General features: G+C 35.2%; 2 protein-coding genes and 1 long non-coding RNA gene across 4 annotated transcripts in view; 2 read left to right on the forward strand and 1 right to left on the reverse strand.

The window, feature by feature from the left end:
- CCDC39 (coiled-coil domain containing 39) overlaps positions 1–5,763 on the forward strand; it is a 52,611-nt gene extending 46,848 nt beyond the window's left edge. Inside the window, exons 15-20 of the mRNA XM_059388048.1 lie at positions 762–921; positions 1,335–1,441; positions 2,164–2,304; positions 2,437–2,616; positions 2,762–2,847; positions 4,248–5,763. Of these exons, the coding sequence (XP_059244031.1) occupies positions 762–921; positions 1,335–1,441; positions 2,164–2,304; positions 2,437–2,616; positions 2,762–2,847; positions 4,248–4,401 (828 nt within the window). The 3' untranslated portion in view covers positions 4,402–5,763. The remainder of the gene's footprint in view (positions 1–761; positions 922–1,334; positions 1,442–2,163; positions 2,305–2,436; positions 2,617–2,761; positions 2,848–4,247) is intronic.
- Positions 5,764–7,837: 2,074 nt separating this feature from the next.
- On the reverse strand, positions 7,838–17,651 carry TTC14 (tetratricopeptide repeat domain 14). 2 transcript variants are annotated; one of them, XM_059391479.1, is made up of 12 exons: positions 17,306–17,651; positions 16,698–16,819; positions 16,385–16,584; positions 15,382–15,466; positions 15,088–15,217; positions 14,673–14,828; positions 13,975–14,046; positions 13,473–13,592; positions 13,247–13,369; positions 10,942–11,059; positions 9,901–10,010; positions 7,838–9,094 (listed from the first exon to the last, which is right to left on the reverse strand). In XM_059391479.1, exons 1-12 carry the CDS (start codon positions 17,464–17,466, stop codon positions 8,185–8,187), a joined length of 2,307 nt encoding a protein of 768 aa, XP_059247462.1. In that variant the 5' UTR covers positions 17,467–17,651; the 3' UTR covers positions 7,838–8,184. The 2 variants fall into 2 exon arrangements, with proteins under 2 accessions (XP_059247462.1, XP_059247461.1); XM_059391478.1 differs by having other exon boundaries at positions 16,698–16,822; positions 17,306–17,650.
- Positions 17,652–17,690: 39 nt separating this feature from the next.
- Positions 17,691–25,078, forward strand: part of LOC132010074 (uncharacterized) — a 70,977-nt gene continuing 63,589 nt past the window's right edge. The window contains exons 1-2 of the long non-coding RNA XR_009402142.1: positions 17,691–17,759; positions 20,205–20,296. This is a non-coding gene — a long non-coding RNA (uncharacterized LOC132010074). The remainder of the gene's footprint in view (positions 17,760–20,204; positions 20,297–25,078) is intronic.

Genomic DNA, 25,078 nt, shown 5'->3' on the forward strand with positions numbered 1-25,078 from the left:
ATCAATTGTTAGGTGTACAGTTCTGTGGTATGAAGTACATCCCCACTGTTGTGCAACTAATACCAACCTCCATCTCCAGAACTTTTTCATCTTCCAAAACTGAAACACTCTACCCATTAAACAGAGACCCCATTTTTCCCTCTCCTCAAACCCAGGCAACAATCATGCTACTTTCTGTGAATTTGACTATTATAGGCACTTCATGTGAGTGGAATCATGCAGTGTTCTCCTTTGAAAATATAGAGTGCTTCATAAATTTGAATGTTAAATGTTGAGATCCTAGTTCTAATAACAATATAACTGTGTTGGAAATAATATGCATTTACTTTTCTACATGTACCTTACTCACTTCTTATATTCCTAAGACTTAAAATGAGAAAGTGTTCTAAGCCTCTTTCAGGCCAGAAACATGCATTCTCCTTATTAAATAGATCTAGTTTGAAGCCACGTCCCAGTTAACCCTATCTCTTTCCAGTAAATTTTGTATCTGCTTAGCTTTCTGGTAATTTTTGTTGGAAAGTTTCAATGTAAGCTTTGGTTACCTGCTACACTTCTATCAGTTTATATCCTGTGTACTCTGTTTTGAAGACCTTGGGGATTTAGTCTTCTACTCTAAATCAAGTGCAAGAATGAATGCTTAATGCTGCATGTAGGCCCCAAGGTAAATTGGTATTGTTGGGAGTAAACTATTTCCTGCCCTGGAAGCAGACATTCTCTCCCACAATACTTTTGTGCAGTCACTTCTATTCCGTATTTCACAGGCCGCTCAAGAAAAAGAAGAACTTCAAAGGGAAGGTGACAGTTTGGATGCTAAGATCAACAAAGCTGAAAAAGAAATCTATGCTTTAGAAAACACCTTGCAAGTGCTGAGAAATTGCAACAACAATTACAAACAATCTTTTAAAAAAGTCACTCCATCCAGTATGTAGGAGTTTTTAAAATTTTTTTATGAATGTGGCAATTAAAGGGTAGTTAATTATTTTTAAAGAGGAACATTGTGAGACATGGAAAACAAAAATGTACCATGTTTAATTGAGTCAGAAAATCACCTCCCCCCTCCCTTTAAGGGCTAAGTTGTTACTTCCATTATTAGTTTAGCAGTATTGCATATCCCTTCTCTGCGAATTAATTTCAAATGTGAAGAAAATGGCGGCCTATTGGCTGCTGTGTGTTGACAAAAGAATGGCTATTACATTACATGCTCATACTGTTTTTCAACAAGGAGATATAAGGATTTTAACCTATACAAAGATGTTGTAAGTTTAATATATGTAAGACTTGAAGCTTGCTTTCTACATAACATGTTAAAAATTTAAAGAATTCTCTAATTTTAGGTGATGAGTATGAACAAAAAATCCAACTAGAAGAACAAAAAAGAGCTATTGATGAAAAATACAGATACAAACAAAGACAAATCAGGGAACTGCAGGAAGATATCCAGGTAAATTCTACGGGCTTTAGAAATAAGCCCTTAGTGAAAGTTAACTATCATTATGTCTACTGTCTTATTATCATGTACAAAGAAGATAATTTTTAAAAGTAGGTAGTAAAAGTTTCATTTTAATTAAAGTGAGAAAAAAAAAATAAGTGGCCAAAGTATTAAATAAATTAGTTAAAACCACAGTACTAAGCATAGGATGGACAGCAGATAATGATTGGTTAATTAGATGCTGAATCATAGCCAGCTAATCATGATATATCTACTAACTTATTTAATGAACTTTTATTTCATTTAATTCCTTAAAGATTACCTTAAAGATTCCCCCTTAAATAAAATTTGAAAGATAAAAATAGTCTAGTAGAAAGTAGTTACTAAGCTACATCACTGAAAGAGAAAACAATGTGCTTGGCAAACTCTATATAAAAACTAAAAATGTTTTTCCTAATATTTGAAGGAACCAATGGTATGAATTTTGAATCTTTGAAAATTGCATACTTTTAATAGCCACTGTTTGACTTATTTTCCCCCAAGTACCAAAAAAGTACTTTCTAGTGGGATTCTATATAAAACTTAATCCAAAGACCATTATACTTATTAACTACCAATATAATGTATTTATATACAAAAATAAATGAATTAAAATTAAATGAATACTTGAAAAATGGAAAGTTTTATGTTATTGATTCTAACCAATAAGTATGTTAACACTTTATTTTCTCCAGAGCATGGAAAATACTTTAGAAGTTATAGAACATTTAACAAATAGTGTCAAAGAAAAATTATCAGAGAAGCAGGCTTATTCATCTCAACTAAATAGAGAAACTGAGGAGCAGAAGCCAAAATTAGAGAGAGTAACTAAACAGGTATTGCTGTCTTTTTAAAAACCTGTCATATTTATCTATTTTGGAGTTCCAAATCCTCCTTCATCCATTAAAAAATATTAAGTTCTGGGAAATAGTTTTAAATAATAATTGACTACTATTGACTAACAACAGTGTGCAAAACTCATCAAGGAAATCCGACTTCTGAAAGACACAAAAGATGAAACACTAGAAGAACAAGACATCAGACTTCGTGAAGTAAAACATTTCCACAAGATCATTGATGAAATGCTAGTTGATGTCATGGAAGAAAATGCTGAGATCCGTATTATCCTTCAAACATACTTTCAACAGGTAACAATAGTACCTTCTAGCTAAAATATTTTCTAAACATTTAATGAAATAAATATGGCACTTATCATAAAGTGAAGTCTAATTAAAAATATTCTTTTGAAAATGGAGTGGTACTAATAGTGATCGCTATTGAATATTCCTCCAGAATGGTTTAGAACTACCTACAGCTGGTCCAAAAGGCAGTCGCCAGAGTTCTAGATCTCCTTCACAGACTTCACTGTTATCAACAAGGTAAGTCTAAGTTTAAAAATCATCTCGTTAACTCTATCCTATGCAAATACCACCACAGCCACCATATCTACCAGTGCTCTTCTTACCCTTACCCACCTTTCTGTTAGTATCATGTATGCAGATAACAGCCAGCAGAGCAAGACTCTTTCCTTCTGGTTTCTGTCTGAAGTCACAGTTTCTATGAGAACATGGAGTGTTTTGTGACTTTTAGCTATTTCAGTAGGATACAGCAGGGTAAAATTTTGGAGGTTACATCTTGCATGGTTAACCCTAAGTATGGGGAGAATTTTTTTTTTTAAGATTTTATTTATTTATTTGAAAGGGGGGGGGGAGCATGAGCAGGGTGAGGGGCAGAGAGGGACAAGCAGACTCCCTGCTGAGTGGGGAGCTCTATGTAGGATGTGGGCTTCAATCTAGGGACTCCAGGATCATGACCCGAGCTGAAGGCAGCTGCTTAACTGACCGAGCCACCCAGGCACCTCTGGAGTAAATTTTTTAAACTATAAAAAGGCAACTTAGATGTACAGACATATGGAGTATGATTTTTATGATTAAAACGACATTATGAAGTTTTTAAGTAGTCAGAATTTTATTTCATTTTTGCTGCTTTGCTAGAAAGGAAATTATTCTTTACTTCTACAGTTTATATTTACCCAGAATTCTATCGGGTAGATTGATATTTAATCAACTCTTGTGATTTGCTGACAAAATAAAAATTATTAATGATGATGCTAATTTTAAAATTCCCAACCTCCTATGTTTAAAATTCCCAACCTCCTATGTTTAGTAGCCATTTACTTTTCACTTGTCCACAGAGAACTTTCAGAATATAAAAGGGGTATCCCTAAAAGATAGTATTAAAATAGAACAAAACTCTCTCTATATAAACATGGTAAGCAATCACCTGATCATCACTGTATTTCCGTATTTTTAAATCTCAGCATTTCAGCATTGTATAGCTAGTTATGTTTTTCAAATGACCCCACCACTTTATCCTGTCAATAGGTCTCATTTTCTTATCTTTAGCTTAGATTACATAACCTATTATTATAGTCACTCTTGCCAGCACCCAAATTCCCATGGCCTTTTTATGCTTAATGATTTTTACAAAACCTTTTTAATGTTTAATGATTCCACCTCTAAATTGATTATAGCTGAAAATATTTTTTTCATAAATATTTGTTGAACTAGTTTGAAACTCTATGTTCATTACTTTTTCTTTTGAACTAATTTTTTGACATTAATGGTTATGCTTCCAAAATTTAGTAGTATTACTAGTATATATTTTTTTATCTAATTCCTTATGGGGTTATGGTATCTAATGCCATTAGTGAGGGGGTCTTCAGTAATATAGATTTTGAATTAAATTTAAAATAGTGCTTGTTTTTCTTTTCCTGTAGGTCATCGAGAAGTACCACAAGTACTACCTCTCAGACTTCAATTAAAGTATTAGAGCTGAACTTCCCTGCCTCCTCTTCAGTGACTGACATTTCTAGGCCGCCAAGTGCAACCAGTAGCTCCAATAATGATAAAAACAAAAAGGACAGCAAATAAACATTTCAACCTCTTTGTATAAGTTGTAAACACAAAAGCAAAAATCTTACTTTTAAGATAGTGAATTCCACCCTACGCTTTTGGGTGCTGTGGAGTGATGAGAGGCCCACTGAGATCATGTTAGAAATATGCAATAACTAGATGAAAGTTTACTTAGTAGAAAATGTGAAACAGTTAAAAAAGTCAAGCAATTTAGGTTTCACATATGACAAAGAAATGCTTAATTTCCTTAGCCTTTGCCATACTATTTTCTTCACAGAAAAGGAAAGCAGTAACAGCAGATTCTTTAACAAGGCTACATGTTTTATAAGCAGAGAAAATGATGTTTTTCACTGTTATTTTGATGTTTGTTAGATTAGAAAACACTTTGCTTCAGTTATTTCATGCTAGCCATGAAACAACTTCAGTTCTAATGTGACATAGTGTTTCTGGAAATTTGTTAAGATTTGCTGTCCTGTGATAGTTTATAATACTAAAATTCTCATTTACCCTAGAAAATCCTAAAATTAGGTTTGCTTTAGTCAGAGAAACATGTTTTTTGGGCTTTGGGGGGAGAAGTCTTTTTGTTTCTTCTTTCGGTAGGATTCTAAAGATTTTAACCCCCAAATAGCATTTATTTCCTCCCCCAAAAAAAACAATAGGAAAGAGCACTGCACATTAATAAAAATGCAGCTTAAATTTCTAGGAATTACTTAATTCTGATCTTGAAAGAAGTCAAACACATTATTTTGTTAAGATACAGCCAAGCATAAAGAGTTAAGAATGTACTTTCAACCTTTCTTCCCCAGGACATTCTTGTAGTAGACAAAGAACTAGGTGTGATTTGATTTGCAACAGGAATCCCATAAATTTACAGTGGAGGTAGACCACCAGATTTAGAATGTTACTCCATTTAATATACTATAAAACACGAGCCCAATATTTTCAACTCTTGGAGAGTGTGGAGTATGATTATAAAACTGGCTTTTAAGTAAATCCTTAGCTATATATACTTAGAAACTATATACTTAACTATTTCTCCTTCAACCCTCAAAAGAATTTGTCACAACCGTTGTTAATTATTTAGAAGTGTCATTTACAGTTCCTTCTGAAAGGCAGAAGTTGCAGTAAACCTGTTTGTGCTGATTGTTATTTAAGTATCTTATTGTTTTTAGAAATAGCCAGCGAATGCTATAACCAAATCCAATGAGTAAAATATTTTTGTAAAATATGGTTCTAAATGCGTAAGATTTTTAAGATCGAAAAACTGATTAATTTTATGGTCATTTTGTGTGTTTGCTCAAGTTATTATTCTCTCTGCCCTGTATTACTTTGGAAATTACTTGGAACTTGCAATTCAATATTAAACACTGTTTTACCGAGGCAGGGATTGTCTTACTAGCTCTATGACCTTGGCAAAGTTGCTTCTCTATGCTTTCTTCCTTGTCATACTGAGACAGTAAGAATTACCTACACAAGTTTACTGAAATGATCAAATACATACAAAATGTACAGGTCCTGGCATAAGAACTGCACAGTAACTTCTATTACTGAGTTACCACCCAAAGGCTAGCACAGTATTTGTGAAATGGTTCTTTTGGTTCTGGGCCAGCATACAAGTCTATTTAACTCTCTTAAACAAACAGTTCCAACCTTGTATGTGTAATAATGCTAAATTTGGTGGCACAGGGATCAAACCCATTATCTCCAAATGTGGAGTTATCTTAACATCTACCTATTATGTTAGAAAATTATTTGTGGGAGTCCAGACACAGTCTGGGTGTGTACAAACTATAGACATAATGATAAGGAAAGAAACTGCTAAAGATAATTACTAATAATTCTTGGTAAGTCAGTCCTCCATATTCTTTTGCTGTGGTGGGTTTCCTGAACACATCCTTAGAAACTGGCTTGTATACTCTGAAGTTTAGTTATGTTCCAGGAAAGAAACTCTGGGGAAGATGGAATTCCTAAGTTCAGGCAGGCTTGTATTAGGTACTATCCTAGTTGTCTGGTATATGAATGTAACATTAAGTCACAAAGACACCTTAGAAAATTATAGTGCTGATTGATAGTGATGCTCAGAGATTTTAGTAAATGTGTACATAAAATACTGAAGATGTACTAGCAATTCCTAAAGGTCAAAGACCATGTTGAGATACTGTTCACTCTTTACAAAAACCACTATCTATGTAGGTCTATGTAGGAATGATACAGGAACTATTAATACACAGAAAGAACCAGGGACTCTTTTAAGAAGAGTTTCTTGTACAAAGATGAGTGAGTGACTTTTCTACCGCTATTACCCATAGTTTTTGACCAGTTTCTCTGTTCCACTGTAAAACAAACTTTAGCTTTTCCATTTGGCTGCCAACGCTTAAGTCTGAAGTCCACAAACAGGACACAACCGGTCAGAATGACTTAAAGAGGTAGCATTAAAGGCCTCTTGTCACTTACACTGGAATCTGAAATTGGAAAGATTCTAAAGATCATTATAAATCAACAACCATGACTCCTATGTCTATCTCCAAATCTCTGTTTTCAAATTTGGGAGGATTTTTCATAATCTTTTTCAGCTATAGTTGCTGGAATTTGAGTAAAACCAGGCTTTTTTGGCCTTGTCATTTAACCAGACCCTAAAAAAGGAGGTATCAAGGGAACTGTCAGGAAAGATGTATTAAGAAAAGAGGAAAGGGCGCCTGGGTGGCTCAGTGGGTTAAGCCGCTGCCTTTGGCTCAGGTCATGATCTCAGGGTCCTGGGATCGAGTCCCGCATCGGGCTCTCTGCTCATCAGGGAGCCTGCTTCCTCTCTCTCTGCCTGCCTCTCTGCCTACTTGTGTGCTCTGTCAAATAAATAAATAAATAAAATCTTAAAAAAAAAAAAAAAGGAAATGTAAGCCAGCTGTAGGCTAATTATAAACATGCCCAGTGCCTTCCCAACTGGACATACGCAATACTAGGACAGTTTCCCAATTTTCTTTCCCTTAGGAGAAAACCAGATTTATAGTGTTTCTCTTGTCACTGCTGTTTTTGATAAAAGGATTCTTTTTTTATTCTGACCTAATCTTGCCTGGTATACAGTCCCTAAGTCTTGCCAATATTTAAAGTTAAGAAATTTCTTAGGCTATACTGCTAACAATAAGGTTTAAAAAGAGAGAGAGAAAAGCAAAATGAGTCCCTATTCAACTTTTCATGGCTTTATTCCTAAAGTACTTGTTAAGCTGGCACAAAAATCATTTTTAATTAAATCAAGCTTTAGAAGTCAATTAGGCAAGACAGGTAATCGGTATATAATCTTAGAAGTTATACAAAAAGTTTTGATATTTAAATAAATGATCAATAATAAAATGGTACTTAAGGAACAATCAAATACTGTGTATCTCTTTCAAAAGCTGAGGGAAAAGAAAATTTAACAGAAAAGACAATGAAATAATTTTTGAAGAAAACAATCCAAGTGTTCAATGAACAAATTTAATTTTTTCTCAAGCAGCAGGATAAGGTGAACCCAAGGAATTCTCATACACTATAATACAGAGAGGAAGCAATACTTTGAGAATTATTTTTAGGTGAAGTTTAAATCATTACAGTAAGAAATAGTATATGGAAACATACACATGAAAAGCCTAAAAAATCAAGCTGTGAGGAGACCCACAACTGAATCAAATATACTTTGAGAACAGCTAAAAAAGTATCTGCTTTCTGTAGTCTCTACAAATAGCTTTAGGAGCAGAGATTCTTCTAGACTAGAAGACCTAAAACTTTCATTAACAGCCTTTGTGTAATGGTGCTGAATCCCCCGGCATATTAATTTTTTGGCTTATTTCCTTTTTCTTTCTCAAATGCAGCTATCTGATTAAATATATTGAGTAAATTTTGAGGTAAATTTTTTTTAATTCCACTTTCTGACTGCTCTTTTCTATTTAGTCCATCTGCTTCTGGAACCTCTGTTTTAATGTCCTCCTCATAACTACTCTCTACTTCATATTCTCCTTGATTTTTATGTAATGGATATCTTTGCTCATGTCTACTGAAATCACGTGATCCAGAATAACTGTATTTTTTATATTTTTCAACTGACTTACAAGAGTAGTCTGAGCTTGCTGGTGAAGTGGAATGCCTCACGGAACCTGGCTCCCACCTTCTATAGTGCTCTTTTCTTCCCTCTGTATCTTTTTCAAGTCTTCTATAACCGTAAGTTTTCACTTTGTCCTCTGAATTCCTGTAAAAGGAATCTGAGTAATCTCTTTTACTGGAAAAATGTTTTTCTGATTTATATGGTTTTTCAGTTTTGCTACTACTTGCCTGAGTATAAAAATCTCTTGGATCTTCAGACCTACCTCCAAAATCATCCGGTATTTCAACTGAAGATGAAGAGAGAGGGCATCTATCTTTCTCTTTTACCTGTTTCTTTTGATATGGTAACCTGTCCTGCTTTTCCAGTAGTTTTTCCACTTCTTGTTTTTGGTTAAGAAAAGATGCTAAAGTATTGGCTGGAACTGGGAAGCACTCATCTTTCCTACTCTGATCTATTTGACTTGAGGAGGCCTTAGCTAAATGCCTTTTGGAACTTCGAGAAGACTCTGAACGGTTCTTCTTATGCTTCTTATGCCTTTTGTGACCAGAAGAGGAAGAGGATGATGATGAAGAATCAGATTCATCAGCAGAAGAAACACTTGAAGAGGAAGAAGTTGATTTTCTTCTTTTCTTCTTTAGCCTAAAAAATATAGTTAGCCCATCAAATATGTTAAGTACAAAAATGTTTCTTGATTATCCATAAAGATTCTAGTTCTACTTTGTTCTCTTTAAAGGTTTCATAAAAGCTGTGGCTTTAGATAAGTGATTACTGTAAATCTCAGTTACTACAATATCCAATTTTACTATCACTCATGACTTCTGGGAAAAAAAAATACTGTGTAGATAACTGTCATTGAAAGCAGATCATTATTTCTGAAGAGACAGTCACATTTCCAACATTTTCAAAAAAATTTAAGTCCATCTGAATGTATGAAGGAGAGAAACAAAGTTTTATATCTGCTACCTCTAATAGTTTCTCCACCTCAGCACTATTGACGTTTTCACCTGAATAATTCTTTGTTAGGAAGGCAGGGTGATGGTAGAGGCAGGGGTATCACTATAGGATGTTTAGCAGCATCCCTGACCTCTATCTACTAGATGTTAGTACTACTTCACCAGTTATGATGACCAAAAATGTCCCTGGGGGAAAAAAGGCACCCCCAGTTGAGAACCACTGCTCTAGTTCTAAAACACTTCTCCCCAAATACAGATAATTAAAACAATCTATTATATATTTTAAGATTTTTCTTTTTTGGGGGCAGAATTTTACCTTTAGATTCCACTTTGCTTTCTTTCTTTTACAGAAAAATTTGTGGTACACATACTTACGATGTATCACTGGTTATGTTAATACTTTTTTTTTTACTTACTTTAACCTCCATATGGCACTGTGGTTCAACTCAGTAGCTGCTTTAAGTTAAAAAAATACTAAATATTATAGTTTACCTTTTCTCCTCTTTTAAGAGCTTACGCAACTTTTCTGCACTTGTTTCTATTTTCTTTGTTTTCTGCTTTTCTTCCTTCTCAGCTTGTTTTTCTCTTAATTCCAAAGATTTCTTTTAGAACCCAGATATCGGAAAAAACCACACGTTAAAAATAGCAGAATATATAAAACCCAGTTTCCAAAAGACCCCCCCCACCAGAAACCAAATGGGGTACACCCAAATCACCATATATCCAGCATTAAGTATTTTTAACATGTAAAAATTAATCATACAAGTGTTTGGCATTAATCATTGGAATAGCCAGAACAGCATCGAGGACCATATTGCAGTTGGTATTCCATGAAAAAAGGGGAAGCCATTGCATTGGTACCCATGACCCAGAGTGCAAGAAAGGGAAAAAAATAAAATAAATAATACATGAAAAATTATTTTTTAAAAAAATTGAAAAATTTAGACAGGATGCAAATTTATAAAATAAAATTCAAATAAATTCCATTAAGGTGAATTGAGGGAGGAACCACCATGTTCAAATACAAACCATTTAAAAAATAGCACAGCCCAGTTGGACGCATGATTACATAAGAAATCATTTTCCAGTTTGAGGATGGGGATGAGCAGCACCAGATGTCACAGACACAGCAGCAATGGTCCAATTCAGAAGAAAATGCATGAGAAAACATCATCATCAGTATTACAGGAAAAGGCAATTTAAAATATTTCTCAAAGAGATATTTATAATTAGCTCAATTATAGCAACAGCACTGAATTTGTAACTACTAGGAAAGCTCACTACAAGGATAGTTCGGAAAACCACATACCACATGCAGGCAGTAGGAATTTCTCATAGGGCTATTTTTACTTTTGGGTACCAACTACAAAGGAACTATGAAGTACTGTCAAACCCAAGTAGAAGCTGTATCTAAAAAGACAGTTTTCATAATGTCTTGACTAAGTAATCTAGAATAGTATTCCTTGTAAGAAAGTTAAGTTTGGGTATCAATTTCAAGTATCACTAAATTTCTAAGAGGAAATAAAGAATCACCTGCATATATTTATGAAGCTTCTGCAAAGCATCCTCTGCATCTTTAAAAGTCTCATCCAAAGCCAAAGCTTTCTTATAGTAACTTTCAGCATTTAAAAACTTTTCTTCTTCTTCTAACCTAAATTTGAAACAAAGATTTTGCTTTTCATAAAAATAAAAAAAAAAACCCTCAAATATGCATATAGATCAGAAGCTTATATGAGAGAACTTATTAGAGAATAGCCATGTTTAGTAACATTTTCCAAATTTAGCATTTCCTAAATCATGTACTTCTTACTGCTATTTCTTTGGTAAAAAGATCCCATAAAACAAAAAATCTAAACTCACAGATACAGAGAACAGACAGGTGGTTGTGTGGGGTTGGGAGGGTGCTGGCGAAATGTCTGAAGGTGGTCAATATGTACAATTTTCAGTTAAAAGATAAGTAAGTCCTGGGGATGTAATGTATAGCATGGTGACTTTGGTTAGTAATACTATATTACATACTTGAATATAGCTAAGAGTATATCTTTAAAAAAAAAATTGTTAACTATATGTGATGAGAGATGTTAACCAAATGTTTTGGTAATTATTTTGAAATATATATATATGCAGCAAATCATCGTTGTACATCTGAATCTAATGTTATATGCCAATTATATCTCAATTAAAAAAAAAGTAGCAATTCATTACTGGTAACTAAAGCCATATTGTATGTCCAGCTTTGGGATTTCAGTATGATACATGAAAACACAATTAGCTAATGTCTTTTCTAAATTTAGTATAATCTTGAACTTTAGCATAGAATTACACAGGTTGGTTTTTCCTAGTAGTTTATTAAGAATTTTCCTTTCTGCAGAAAATTTTCCAGGAAAATTCACTGATGAAGTTGGAAATACCAACACATACATGTTATATCACAACTAGCTGGCAGAAAGAATTATTAGATGAAACTCATGTCTCTGCTATGAAAAATTGGAATCAGGAAGTATATACAGAGCAGAAAAGAATTTGGAAAATATTTTCAGTTTTTTAACAGTAGGAAAAAGAAAAAAAAACCCAAAACAAAAAACCCAACCCCACAAAAATCCAAGGGCTTCAACAGGATCACTTTTGTAGCAGACTGGATATGGGCAGAAAGGGATCAGCTATTAACATTTCTGGCTTGGATAACATACAGATCACGTTGCTATCCACTGAGCCAGAAGAAACCAATATGTGGGTAATAAGACAGCCATATTTTAGTAACTATCTACCTAGTGAGAAAGTAAAAAGCTGCTACAGTCACTTGAGTCTAAAGTTAAAGTTGAATTAAAAACAAATATTGCAAAACTCCTTTATGTGGAATTCTGGAATGATCATACAAACTGGATTAATTAGGCAAATTCAAGAAACAGAAAGAAGATAATCCTATTTAAAAAAATTAGCTGCAAAAAGATACTATTGTTATAAATTCTTAATTATTAAAGCAGACTTACTAAAATTATTTATAATGGAATATTATTTCTTCACAATATTTTAGGAATTAGACTAGCCCATTAGTCATTAAATATTTATAACACAAGTACTATGCTAGGTATTTTGCCAGCATATCAGAATAGTAACAAAAATTGCAGGGTTTGTTCTTAATGATTTGCTCTTCCATTTAATCTGAGTTTGTGGATTTTACTGCATAGAGCAGAGCAAACAGCAAACATAAGAGCAAAATAGTCACAATTAACTGCAGAACTCTCAATTCATACTTCTGGCATTATATTACCAGAATGAGAAAAGAATTAGAAATCAAATTCCTACTAAAACAAAAACTTTTTATTTTAATTTTATTTATTTAACATATAATATATTATTTGTTTCAGGGGTACAGGTCTGTGATTCATCAGTCCTACACAATTCACAATGCTCACCACAGCACATACCCTCTCCAATGTCCATCACCCAGCCACTCCATCCCTCCTACCCCGCCCTCCACTCTAGCAACCCTCAGTTTAAAACAAAAACTTCTTCTGTATGTCCAGGAAAAGAGTACTTAATTTCTTGTCCTTTACATTTTTATTTTTACATAATGAAAACAGATGTTCAGAACAATAAACTTAAGACACTAAAATATCTCCAAACTCCAATCATAAAGAACCTCAGTAATACGGAAAAAAAGACTAAAAAGCTTAAAGAGGACTACATTTGAAAAACATTTTAAACCAAAATTGAAACTAAGGGTGTTCTGAATTGAGTTAAAGATGCTATTTCCTTATGTTAAGTACAAGATTTTATTTATAGTAGTTGGATGAACATTAGATCTCTACTTAATTTTAAACAAAATCTTACTTACTGCCCTCCTCTTTCTACAAGTGTCTGGCAGAGGTATTTTCTTGCATTCCTATGAGTTGGACAGTTTTCCAATGCAAGCTCAAAATCTTCAATTGCTTTGTTCAGACTTCCTTTTGTTGCATATCTAGAGATAGGAAATAAATTAGGAGAATTTATCTTGTGAGCTACTCATAAATCTTATACACATTTATCTTATCAATATTCCTTAAAAGCTGTGATTCACTTACAATGCTCCACGAGCTACCAAAGCTTCCACATTTTGTTTGTCTATTTCCAGAGCCTTATTGTATTCATTCATAGCATCTACATGGCGTCCAACCTTAAAATAATCAACTCCAATCTTCACACTAAAAAGATATTTGTAAAGCATCACACACATTTCTCAGAATATCCAAACAATGTTAGCATGAATAAATTTTTATAACAAATCTAATGTGGTTAATATTTAGTCTTCAGTACTCTCAATATACCTAGGAAGTACCCTGCTTTTGGATAATTTCATTAACAAATATTTATGAAATCAATACAACAATATACTAATTCCTTTTGAAAAACATGGAAAATGGTTAAGTCTCTTAAATTTATAACACCATTTACACCTACAAAAAAGTTAATGTCAAAAGGCATCATTTCAATTCATTTATAAATGAATTTGGTCTTAATAATGACTTAAAAATTACTGCCTTTTAGACTAGATAATGCAATTGTTGAAAAACAAAGTTTTCATACCATTTTAAAGCCCAAGATGCAGACTGTTTCTTCCTTAATGCAGAAGCAAAATCTTCTTCAGAAAAGTTTTTGCTATTCAAAGAAAATCAAAGTCAAACGATACATTTCTTTTTTTGGGTAATACTTTATAGATAAAAATTCAACACCGCAAAAGTAAATCCCAGGCAAAAAATTTATATTCCATCCACAAAACAGTATTTTTTTTTCAAATTTTTATTTAAATTCTAATTAGTTAACGTAGCGTGGAATACTGGTTTCAGAAGTAGAATTTTGTGATTCATCACTTCCATATAATACACAGCACTCAACACAGGTGCCCTCCTTAATACCCATCACTCATTTAGGCCATCTCCTCCTAACTTCCCCTCCATCAACCCTCAGTTTTTATTAAGAGTCCCTTATGGTTTACTTCCCTCTCATATAAAACAATATTCTTAAATTCTCAGGAATGACTATTATTATTCAACAGTATTTTTAACATAAATATATAAACATTCTTATAAACTTTGTTCGTCTTTCTCTATACATGTAATCACAACAGAGTCCATTCCAGAAGGAAACTGGGATCACCTGGTTCATTCACTCTTTGGCATATTGCTGCCATCAGGCTTAAAATAGTCAAATATGTCTCTGAGTTATATAGATTTTGAGCTCAGCACCATTTACCTTACCACTTAATAATAACTAATATACTATACCTTTGCAAACCTCTCATTAAAGATGGTGGATTAGATTCATCTATTCCTAGTTTTCCTAGAAGGAATTCAACTACTCCTGGATTAGCAAATCCCAAGGAACTCTGCATGATATTTTCATAGGATTCCAAAGAATTGCTATTTAGTTCAACACTTTTCCTAAAACAACAAAACACATGGAACAAAATATAAAAATGACAAACATAATTAGTATGTCCCATTTCTATAAAAGAAATACTCATATCATTTTTATACATGAAGGTATGGAAATATTATTTTGGCTTCTTAAGGATTATAAAAATAAAATGAGCATATTTTGAAATAAGAGAAATTAATTTTAGAAATTGGACATAATGTGCTATTTTTTAATCAAGAACTGTTTTGTAATTAATTTCTTTAAATCATGTAGATAGGTTACCTGTAGTATAAAGGAAGCTCTTCAGAACTAATTACACCTAATTTAATACCAGACAGATGTGGTGGAAGAGATGAGCTATACAGAGACACTGCAAGCTTTTCATGGTATCTGTCAATATCTTTGATTCCAGCTTAAAAAAATAAGGAAACTAAGCTGATTAACAAGAAAATGCAAACTAACATAAAAATACATAAATCTTTCCAAACACTACTCTCATTAGACAGATTTTCCAAATTAACATAAACAAAAATCTGAGAAATGTTACTTTTTTATTAATATGATGAAAATGATCACCTCGAATAATGTCACCAGTTTGGTAATATGATAAAGGATCCCCATGGTTACTATGAGAAGGTACATCTCTTAATGGACAGAGAGCCTGCAAGGAGAAGTATTTTAAAATGCCAGAAGTATAATTTTTTACCCTAGTTGTTCAGTACAATCAGCTAATAGTTGACAAGAATGTTAAAAAAAAAACTAGCACTCTAAAATAAGGATTTTAATTATAAGCAATGCCTGTACCCAAACATAGTAAAACAAGTTTTCTGGTTCAGTTCAAAAATTAAAATCTCATGAAATTTGCAATTAGTTTCAGGAACCAAATATAAATACGGATTATGAAACAATATTTTTATATTTTATATTTTATACTTGTTAAAGAAAAATGTGAAACTGTCCAGAAAGTAGAATTCTAATGAAAATTAAATGTGAATTCTCCAAAGTTTATGTCCGTTATCCAGTCTATTCTGCTTTTTCTTCCTGGATCATCTGCCTTGACAGACAGCAAATTATCAAATCTTTTAAATTAACACACTATTTCAAATTCAAGACAATTCATCTTTGGCAAAGTATCTTATAATGTATGTGTACAAATAATTTACATTTAACTACTGTAAATATAAAAATAAGAAATTTGTTTCCAAATTATCCACATGTAGGTGTCTAATTCCAAATACTAAATAAGTAAGAACATGTTCCGCTAGAAGAAATATGCCTGGTATACCAACCACTCTCACCATATCCACTGATATCTCTGAGCATTTAAAGAAGGACCCTATCCCTGCCAACCAAAGGAACCAAATAAACCTCCAGAAACCAGAAATAGAGGAGGAAACTAACTAGATAATCGTTACCATTTTTTAAAAAGGAAAACATACTTTTTCTCCAGTTAATATTTATTTTTCAAAACTGTGTCAGCATCGTACACCCAAGCACAAGTGGATGCAAGACATAATTCTTGCATTGACAGGACTCTTACCAAAAACAGAAGCAATCAAATAACTGAAGAGTAACTTACTGTGATTTCTAAGTGAGATATATCTCTTATGACGCCACTGCCTAAACAAATCAACACCATGAAAAACCCAAATTCCCGAATGGAACTTATTCTTCCAATCACTATATCACCCCGCTCGATATCTCGGAAAAACAGCTCTCTCCGGTCCATACTAGGTATCTCCATGAACTGCTCTAAAGGTGGCATGACTGCATAACCATCTGAAAAAAAAAAAAAAAAAAGGAAAATTACTAACAAGAGCATTGTACTTTGCTTCATCCCAGGTGCAGTAAAATACCCCAAACCGCAATCAAAATGTTTTAACAAAACTCACCTTCGTTGTCTTCATTGACTTCAGATGTTGCAGGTGCATTCGATTTCCAGGAAAGTGCAAAAAGCAAATCCGCTTTCTTGGAAATGAATTTTTGTATTTCAATGTTGTCCACTCTCTTCTCTCTTCTTAAAAGGAAACAAAATTTATGAAAACTGGTTTATGGGCAAAACCTTTCAGTACATCCAAGCTTATAAGTTCATGGTTTTCATCGCCCAATCGGGTCCATCCTAAGCTCCGGACCGTACATCCTCCAAGAAAAAGTTTTAATCAGGGATTCCCTCATTCGCCAGCCTGTAGGTGGAGGGCGAGGAAAGTTACAAAGTAACTCCCGAAGCTCCCGATAACGAAGCCCAAGGGATTCTGGCTAAAGATTCCGTACCTCTGTTACGCAGTACCGAAGAAAAAAGTTCAGCCCACATCCCCCCTTTCCCTCACTCCCAGAGAGCGGAGCCTTCTCCAACCCGCCCTCTGCAGCAGCTCCGCAAATCCTCACGTGCTCGCGGCCGCGGCTCTGCTCGTTCTCGACTCAGTCACCCGGCTGCAGCACTGGGGCCCCGACCTGCGTCCCCTCCCCGGTCTCGCAGCGGCGCAGCCCTCGGTCCCATTACCTGCCCTGTAACTGCTGCTGGAGCGCCGGTCCCCGGGCAGGCTCGGCCGCCGACCCCAGGAGGCTCCGGAAGTGCGGATTGTCCTGCTGTTCGCTGCGGAGCAGGGATAGCAGGGACGGCCCGTGGTAGTTCAGTGACTGCCGCAGAAGGTCCCGGTCCATGGTTAGAGGCTGCTGGACCCAACGACAGGTGGACCGCTAGTACCCCGCTCCGTACCCACTACTTCAGCCTGGTGGTCCCGGAGGCTAAGGAATGAGCCTGCAAGAGGCCGGAAGCGCACATCACGGACACTTACACAGCCGTCCCGGAAGTGTTCCGGGACCGCCCCAAGCGGCGGCACCCAGGAGCTGCGCGGAGAAGCTCCGCCTCGGTCTCGCGAAATGGAGCGAGACTACGGAAGCCGGAAGCACTGGGCTAAGCATTTCCTGAGTTAAGGGCTGCGTACCGCTTCGAGGTAGTGATGTGAAGTTTGTTTTTTAAAATTTCTGTGGTGTTATTATTTTTACGTTGAGACGGCCTGGGCTTTAATCTAGGCTAAGTAATAATTCATCCACCTGTTTACTGGGGCGCTTTTAAGTTCCAGTGCCAGGGTGAGAACCCCAAACGAGTTTCAAAGTTTCTTCCTTCAGAGTACTCGCTGGTTAAGTCACTGCCCGCATCTCAGACATAACCACGTAAAAATGACTGCTGTGGGAGAGTTTTTGGTAATCTAAGCCCAGAAGAAAGGAAGGACACTAACATTTATTAAGCACCGGAATTGTGTTCTCTATCCATACTCCATTCATTGTAGTCATTTTTAAAGTTAGCTTAAAATCAGAATGGCTTTAATGTCTAGACATATGCATATATGCATTCTTTTTTATTTTAGTTTGTGGCTTCTAAAAACGTAGTGCCCATAAGATATACAGTGTAGTGTTGTATACATTAAAGTCAATAAACTATAGATAATTAAAGTGATTTACAAAGGTAATTGTGATTTAGGCTTCCCCTCCTCCCCCTTTCTCCTCCCCTTCTTCCCATCCCCCGTTATTGACTTGAGAACCTAATTACCTTAATTCATTTTACTCCCCCTTTAGAGGTTAAGGAAACAGGCCTGAGAGTCTCAATAAATTGCTCATTGTCACTCACTTGGTAAACGTTACAGTTAGGGTTCCAACCTCGGTCTTTAAAGATTTATTTATTTATTTGACGGACAGATCACAAGTAGGCAGAGAGTGAGGAGGAAGCAGGCTCCCCGCTGAGCAGAGAGCCTGATGCGGGGCTTGATCATGACCTGAGACAAGGCAGAGGCTTTAACCCACTGAGCCACCCAGGCGCCCCTCCAACCTTGGTCTTAATAGATCTTCACAAACGCCGTTGCTGGAAAGAGTAAGAGGATATTTATCATATACAAGGCCTAACTTTCTCTGATTTTGAGATAATATGACTTTGTTTTATTTCACTATATTAAAATTTGTGCCACTTAAATATGGATTGTTTAGTACAGTCCTCTTGAACAAAAGTAAACAGTAGCAGTTACTCTGCCTCATCTCCAGCTATGTGTTTTCACTGTCTCATCACCTGCATAGAAGACCCAGTCCAGAATACAGTGTATTCTTTCACACTATTTTGTGAAAAATCCAGACAAATCATTTACGGAGACTTGAGAAGATGCAACGAAGAAAGATGCAAGTTTAAAAAACAATACATTTTAAGCCACTATGAGGAAAGTTTACTTAATGGTACAGACTGATTGGTGTTAAGCTACAGTTCTAGAGAATGGCTGATATTAGGAAAGATGGTACTGTCACTGAAAGCCAACCACAAAAATGAACTATGTAGATATTCCGGTAAGTTACATTATTTTCATTAGAGTTGATCTGTTATTAAGGATCTAATTATCTCTGGAGGGACTGAGAAGCCCAGCATCTGAGAATCAGATGCGAAGACAGTGGCCCTTATCCTGAGAGAGCCAACTTGTGAAGCCATTCTTGAGTAGAACATTCCTTCATCACTATAGGATTTGTCTATTGTTTTTCCTAATTTTAACAGCCTAGTAAACAATGACTCCATGTCTTGAATATCTAAAATTGCTGAGGTATGGGCATGGAAACAGGAGAAAGTAACTGCTTTTAGAGGGTAAGCAGTGTTCCTCAAGAGTGAAATTTATCAAATGCTTGCTGTGTACATAGCAGTGATAATCAAGACTCAAGCTGGGTCCTATCTTTGGCTGGTGTTGGCCTTGAATGGGCCAGCAGTAGTTAAGTGCCAGAGACAACCTTAGTCTTCACATTCCAAATACTACTCCCACAGCATGGGGTTAGGCCTTTTTCAGTTATGGATGGACTTGAGCTAATTTTCTGCTGGGATAGATATACTTTGACTTTGGAGGGGACTGAGCACTATGTGGTTGACATAGGACTGGAGGGAGTGAGGAGAGGATGTGAGGGGAAAGAGTAAGAGGATATTTATCATATACAAGGCCCAACTTTCTCTGATTTTGAGATAATATGACTTTGTTTTATTTCACTATATTAAAAATCTGTGCCACTTAAATATGGATAGTTTAGTACAGTCCTCTTGAACAAAAGTAAACAGTAGCATTTTGGAGAAATTCATTTTGGAGAAACTTGTCCCATGTGCAGGATTTCTCAAGGCAGACATAGACAGAAAACACTTTTCTTTCACTTCTTTCTTTAATTTTTTGTTTACTGACCTTTAAAAGATTCTTTTAAAAATATTTTTTGATTAGTTTTCCAGATTAAGGGTATGAATAATCAAATGACTATATGGGACGGAAGTGAGGTAAGGCATTCAAGACAGTCAGATCTTTGGTGTCTGATCCTGGGCCCATTTTAATGTGGTATCAAATTGAATTTTTAAATAAACATATATGTATGTCTTTTAACATACTCTCTAGGCCTTGGAGATAGAAAAATGAAAACAACTCCTGATTTTTAAGTGGTGCACAGTCCAATAAAGGATTAGACATAAGAAGAAGTGGGTCATGTGGTAAGTACTATTGTTGTGGACACCTACTAGTTGTCTGCTTAGATCCCTTATTTTTCTGGGAGATGAAGTACTGGGAGTTGATGGGGGTAAGAGAGGAGAGAGGGAGGCAAGTATGTGCTTTGCAGGAGTTGGGAGCAATATAATTAGAGAGGTAGAGATGTGAGAAAGAAAGATGTGTTCTGGAAACAGCGAGTGTGAAATTCGGGTAGGTAGAGATATTTTAGTTACAGGCATTTTAATTATGTGTATCATTTCAGGTAGACTGTATATTGGTGGGAAGAGACCCTGTTTCTTCTGTGTGAGAATACACACACACAGACTAAATGCCTGTGCTAAAAACTTAGCTAGAGCAAGGTAGTCACAAAAAGTAAAGGCAAAAGCAGCATATCTTAAAGTAGCTTTTCTTGGCTCCCCCAAGTTTCCCAAAATAACATGCAGAGCTTCTAGTGAGACAATATGTAAAAGATGAGGTGTATCTGGATCTCAGAAACTTGTTTATTGCCACATAGGAAGGACTTACACAAATAACCTATGACTTCATACAAAATCTGTAGACAGGTTTTTTTCTAGTTCTTAATTCTGATGTAAACAATATCAAAAAGCCTCATCCTCCCCTGGAGTTAAGGATGAGGTGTTTGTATCAGGGAAGTGTGGGTGGACCCAGATAAGACCATAAAGGTATGTTAATAATCCTCCCTTTAACTTTTCAGCAATTTTCCCCCCAATTTATTTCTTTAAAAAATCCCTTTTTTAATTGTTTCTTAAGCCAAATTGAGTAAATTTATGGTTTGGAATGAAAGGAATCTTGAGTATACTAGGAAGCCACCAACTAGTAGCTTCTGCTATTTCTACTGCCATTTAAAAAATTAAAAAACAGATATGGAAGGGTTAAGAATAGTTCAAAAACTAACTTTAGAATCCACAGTGTCTTACTGGATATCTAGTACTCTTTCTACCATGCCATACCATCTAGAGGGTCAGCTGAAACCATGCTCTCTAAGAATGTAGTTTGTAAATATACATGTATAGAGCATATTTTATTTTAAAAATACCTATTATGTTAACTTCTAAAGATAGCCTTGAACCTTTTTTCCCCCCTATTATGGGGCCACTTGGTTTCATCCATAGGCACACAGTGCAAAAGGCATCTTTGCTTCCATAGAAGATAGAGCTTTGTTCTACTCAGAGTTATATTTAGAGTCACCCTGGGTTAATTCAGGGAAGAAGGAGGAATACTAAATGGAAAATATGGCTAAATCAGCCAAAAATTCATCCTCATTATTAGAGAAATAATTCAGACTTGTTCTGATAAAGGTTCATTCATGCAGAAGTCTTTGAAAGGATTATACCACCTTTTCTTCTTATTTTTCATATCACAGATTAACACATCCCTTTAAGAAAAACATTGTCAAATATTTATCCACATGAGGGTGCTGTAAGATCGTTGTGGGTATCAAGTTTTCTATCCTTTACCAGAAAACCTACTGCCAATTAAACAAAGATTCAGGAGTAAGTTATTGGGACCTACTGTGTAGAGTCATTTTAAGATAGTTATATCTCTAACACCTTCTCCATATTTTAGTTGCTGGTAAATGTTTTGGTGAGGTTATTATTTTAATATAAGTTAGCTCAGATTTCATGGTCTAGGATTGATTAGCTCAGTAATTTTGAATTTTTTTAAGAGGAAAGATAATCACTAATTTTATTTAGGCCAGTTAGCTCTGAACAGACCCAGGGGTGAATATTGCACAACCCCCCGCATGGGATGAGGGTGTTGGGGTTGTTGTGTTTACATCATAATCCATGTATGACATATGTGGCACTCCCAGAGATGTGCAATACTAGACCATACACAGTGGCCATCTGCAGTGCTATTCTCAGCCAGCCATTTTTTTCCCCATGTTTGCCTATGTTTACAAAAAAGACAGAATAGGATGAGGATATTTCAGAACAAATCCATCTTGATTGTTGGGGAGGAAAAACAGTTAAAAAGACGTGTATGATACATGGAGTAGGTCAGTGTGCTTATCTCCAGGTATTTTGTCCAGAAAGCTTAAAAGATACAAACACACACATTTCTTAGATTCTTTTTGTGGCAGTTTCTCAGAATACTACACCAGCAGGGTACATGTCACGATTATAATCAAGAAAAATTGGCAATTTGATGCTAAATAAATATATTTTTTGTCAATACATTTTGGGTTGACTTGATACTCATTTTTAATGCAATTTGGACATTTCTCTGAAAAAGAGTAATTGATTGCCTTTTAACTTTTAATTAGTAACTGCTTTTTAATTTTGTTGATGGCAGCACCAAAGGAGAATTTTAAGACTAGAAATCTATTACTGTTTTAGTATATTGCCCTATCCTTAATGGAATCCATTGGAAGACTGAGCATGTCTGGGTAAAGATTAAACTATGATCCTATGCACCTTGTTTATTTACTTATTTATTTATTTAATTATAATATAATATAATATAATATATTTATTAAATATTTAATTATCTATTTATTTTTATTAACATAATTTTATTTTTATTAACGTATTTTGTTTCAGGGGTGCCAGGGTGATTCATCAGTCTTATGCAATTCATAGTGCTTACCATAGCGCATACCTTCCCCAAACTCTATCACGCAGCCACCCCATCCCTCCCACCACCCTCCACTCAAGCAACCCTCAGTTTGTTTCCTGAGATTAAGAGTCTCTTATACTTTGTCTCCCTCTCTGGTTTTGTCTTGTTTCATTTTTTCTTCTCTTTATTTATGATCCTCTGCCTTGTTTCTCAAATTCCACATTATCAGCGAGATCATATGATATTGTCTTTCTTATATCAGCTTATTTTGCTTAACATAATACCCTCTAGTTCTATCCACGTTGTTGCAAATGGCAAGATTTCATTTTTGATGGCTACATAATATTCCATTGTATATATTTACCACATCTTCTTTATCCATTTATCTGTTGATAGATATCTAGGTTCTTTCCAAAGTTTGGCTATTGTGGTCATTGCTGCTATAAACATCAGAGTGCACATGCCCCTTCAGATCATTACCTTTGTATATTTGGGGTAAATACCCAGTAGTGCAATTGCTGGGTCCTGGGATACCTCTATTTTCAACTTTTTGAGGAACCTCCATACTGTTTACCAGAGTAGCTGCACCAGCTTGCATTCTCACCAGCAGTGTAGGAGGATTCCCCTATCTCTGCATCCTCACTAGCATCTGTCCTTTCCTGACTTATTAATTTTAGGCATTCTGACTGGTGGAAAGCAGTATCTCATTGAGGTTTCAATTTGTATTTCCCTGATGCCAAGTGATGTTGAGCATTTTTTCATGTGTTGGCCATTTGGATGTTTTCTTTGCAGAAACGTCTGTTCATGTCTTCTCCCTATATCTTGATTGGATTATGCTCTTTGGGTGTTGAGTTTGATAATTTCTTTATAGATTTTGGATACTAGCCTTTATCTGATATGTCATTTGCAAATATCTTCTCCCATTCTGTCAGTTGTCTTTTGGTTTTGTTGACTGTTTCTTTTGGTGCAAAAACTTTTAATCTTGATGAAGTCCTAATAGTTCATTTTTGCCTTTGCTTCCATTGTCTTTGGCAATGTGTCTAGGAAGAAGTTGCTGTGGCTGAGGTCAAAGAGGTTGCTGCCTGTGTTCCCCTCAAGGATTTTGATGAATTTCTGTCTCACACTGAGGTCTTTTATCCATTTCAAGTCTATTTTTATGTGTAGTGTAAGGAAATGGTCCATTTTCATTCTTCTGCATATAGCTGTTCAATTTTCCCAACACTATTTGTCGAAGAGACTGTCTTTTTTCCATTCACATTCTTTCCTGCTTTATTGAAGATTAGTTGACCATAGAGTTGAGGGTCCATTTCAGGGCTCTCTCTATTGTTCCATTGATCTATGTGTCTGTTTTTGTGCCAGTACCATAGTGTCTTGATGATTAGAGCTTTGTAATCGAGCTTGAAGTCTGGAATTATGATGCCACCAACTTTGGCTTTCTTTTTCAACATTCCTCTGGCTATTCAGGGTGTTTTCTGGTTCCATATAAATTTTAGGATTGGTTATATCCCATTTCTTTGAAAAAAGTTCATGGTATTTTGATAGGGATTGCAATCAATGTGTAGATAACTCTAGCTAGCATAGACATTTTCACAATATTTGTTCTTCCAATTCATGAGCATGGAATGTGTTTCCATTTCTTTGTGTCTTCCTCCATTTCTTTCACAAGTATTTTATCATTTTCTGAGTACAGATTCCTTGCCTTTTTGGTTAGGTTTATTCCTATGTATCTTGTGGTTTTGGGTGCAATTGTAAATGGGATCGACTCCTTAATTTCTCTTTCTTCTGCCAATTCAGATGTTGTATAGAAATGCCACTGATTTCTGTGCAATGATTTTATATCCTGACACTTTACTGAATTTCTATATGAGTTCTAGCAGTTTTGGAGTGGAGTCTTTTGGGTTTTCCACATAAAGTATCATATCATCTGCAAAGAGTGAGGATTTGACTTCTTTGCTGATTTGGATGCCTTTTATTTCTTTTTGTTGTTTGATTGCTGAGGCTAGGACTTCTAGTACTATGTTGAATAGCAGTGGTGACAGTGAACATCCCTGCCGTGTTCCTGACCTTAGGGGAAAGCTCTCAGTATTTCCCCATTGAGAATGATAATTGCTTTGGGTTTTTCAGAGATGGATTTGATGATATTGAGGTATGTACTTTCTATCCCTACACTTGGCAGAGTTTTGATCAAGAAAGGATGCTGTACTTTG

This window comes from Mustela nigripes, chromosome 2 (assembly GCF_022355385.1).
Source record: "Mustela nigripes isolate SB6536 chromosome 2, MUSNIG.SB6536, whole genome shotgun sequence".
In the NCBI taxonomy this organism is placed as follows: domain Eukaryota; kingdom Metazoa; phylum Chordata; class Mammalia; order Carnivora; family Mustelidae; genus Mustela; species Mustela nigripes.

Excerpts from the sequence above, each read along its gene's own strand:
- TTC14 (XM_059391478.1), bottom strand. The coding sequence starts at position 17,466 with ATGGACCGGGACCTTCTGCGGCAGTCACTGAACTACCACGGGCCGTCC. Across the intron at positions 15,218-15,381 it reads AACTGGTGACATTATTCGAG|CTGGAATCAAAGATATTGAC; the intron begins GTGATCATTTTC and ends TATTTTTTTAAG. Across the intron at positions 14,829-15,087 it reads GAGCTTCCTTTATACTACAG|GAAAAGTGTTGAACTAAATA; the intron begins GTAACCTATCTA and ends TTGTTGTTTTAG.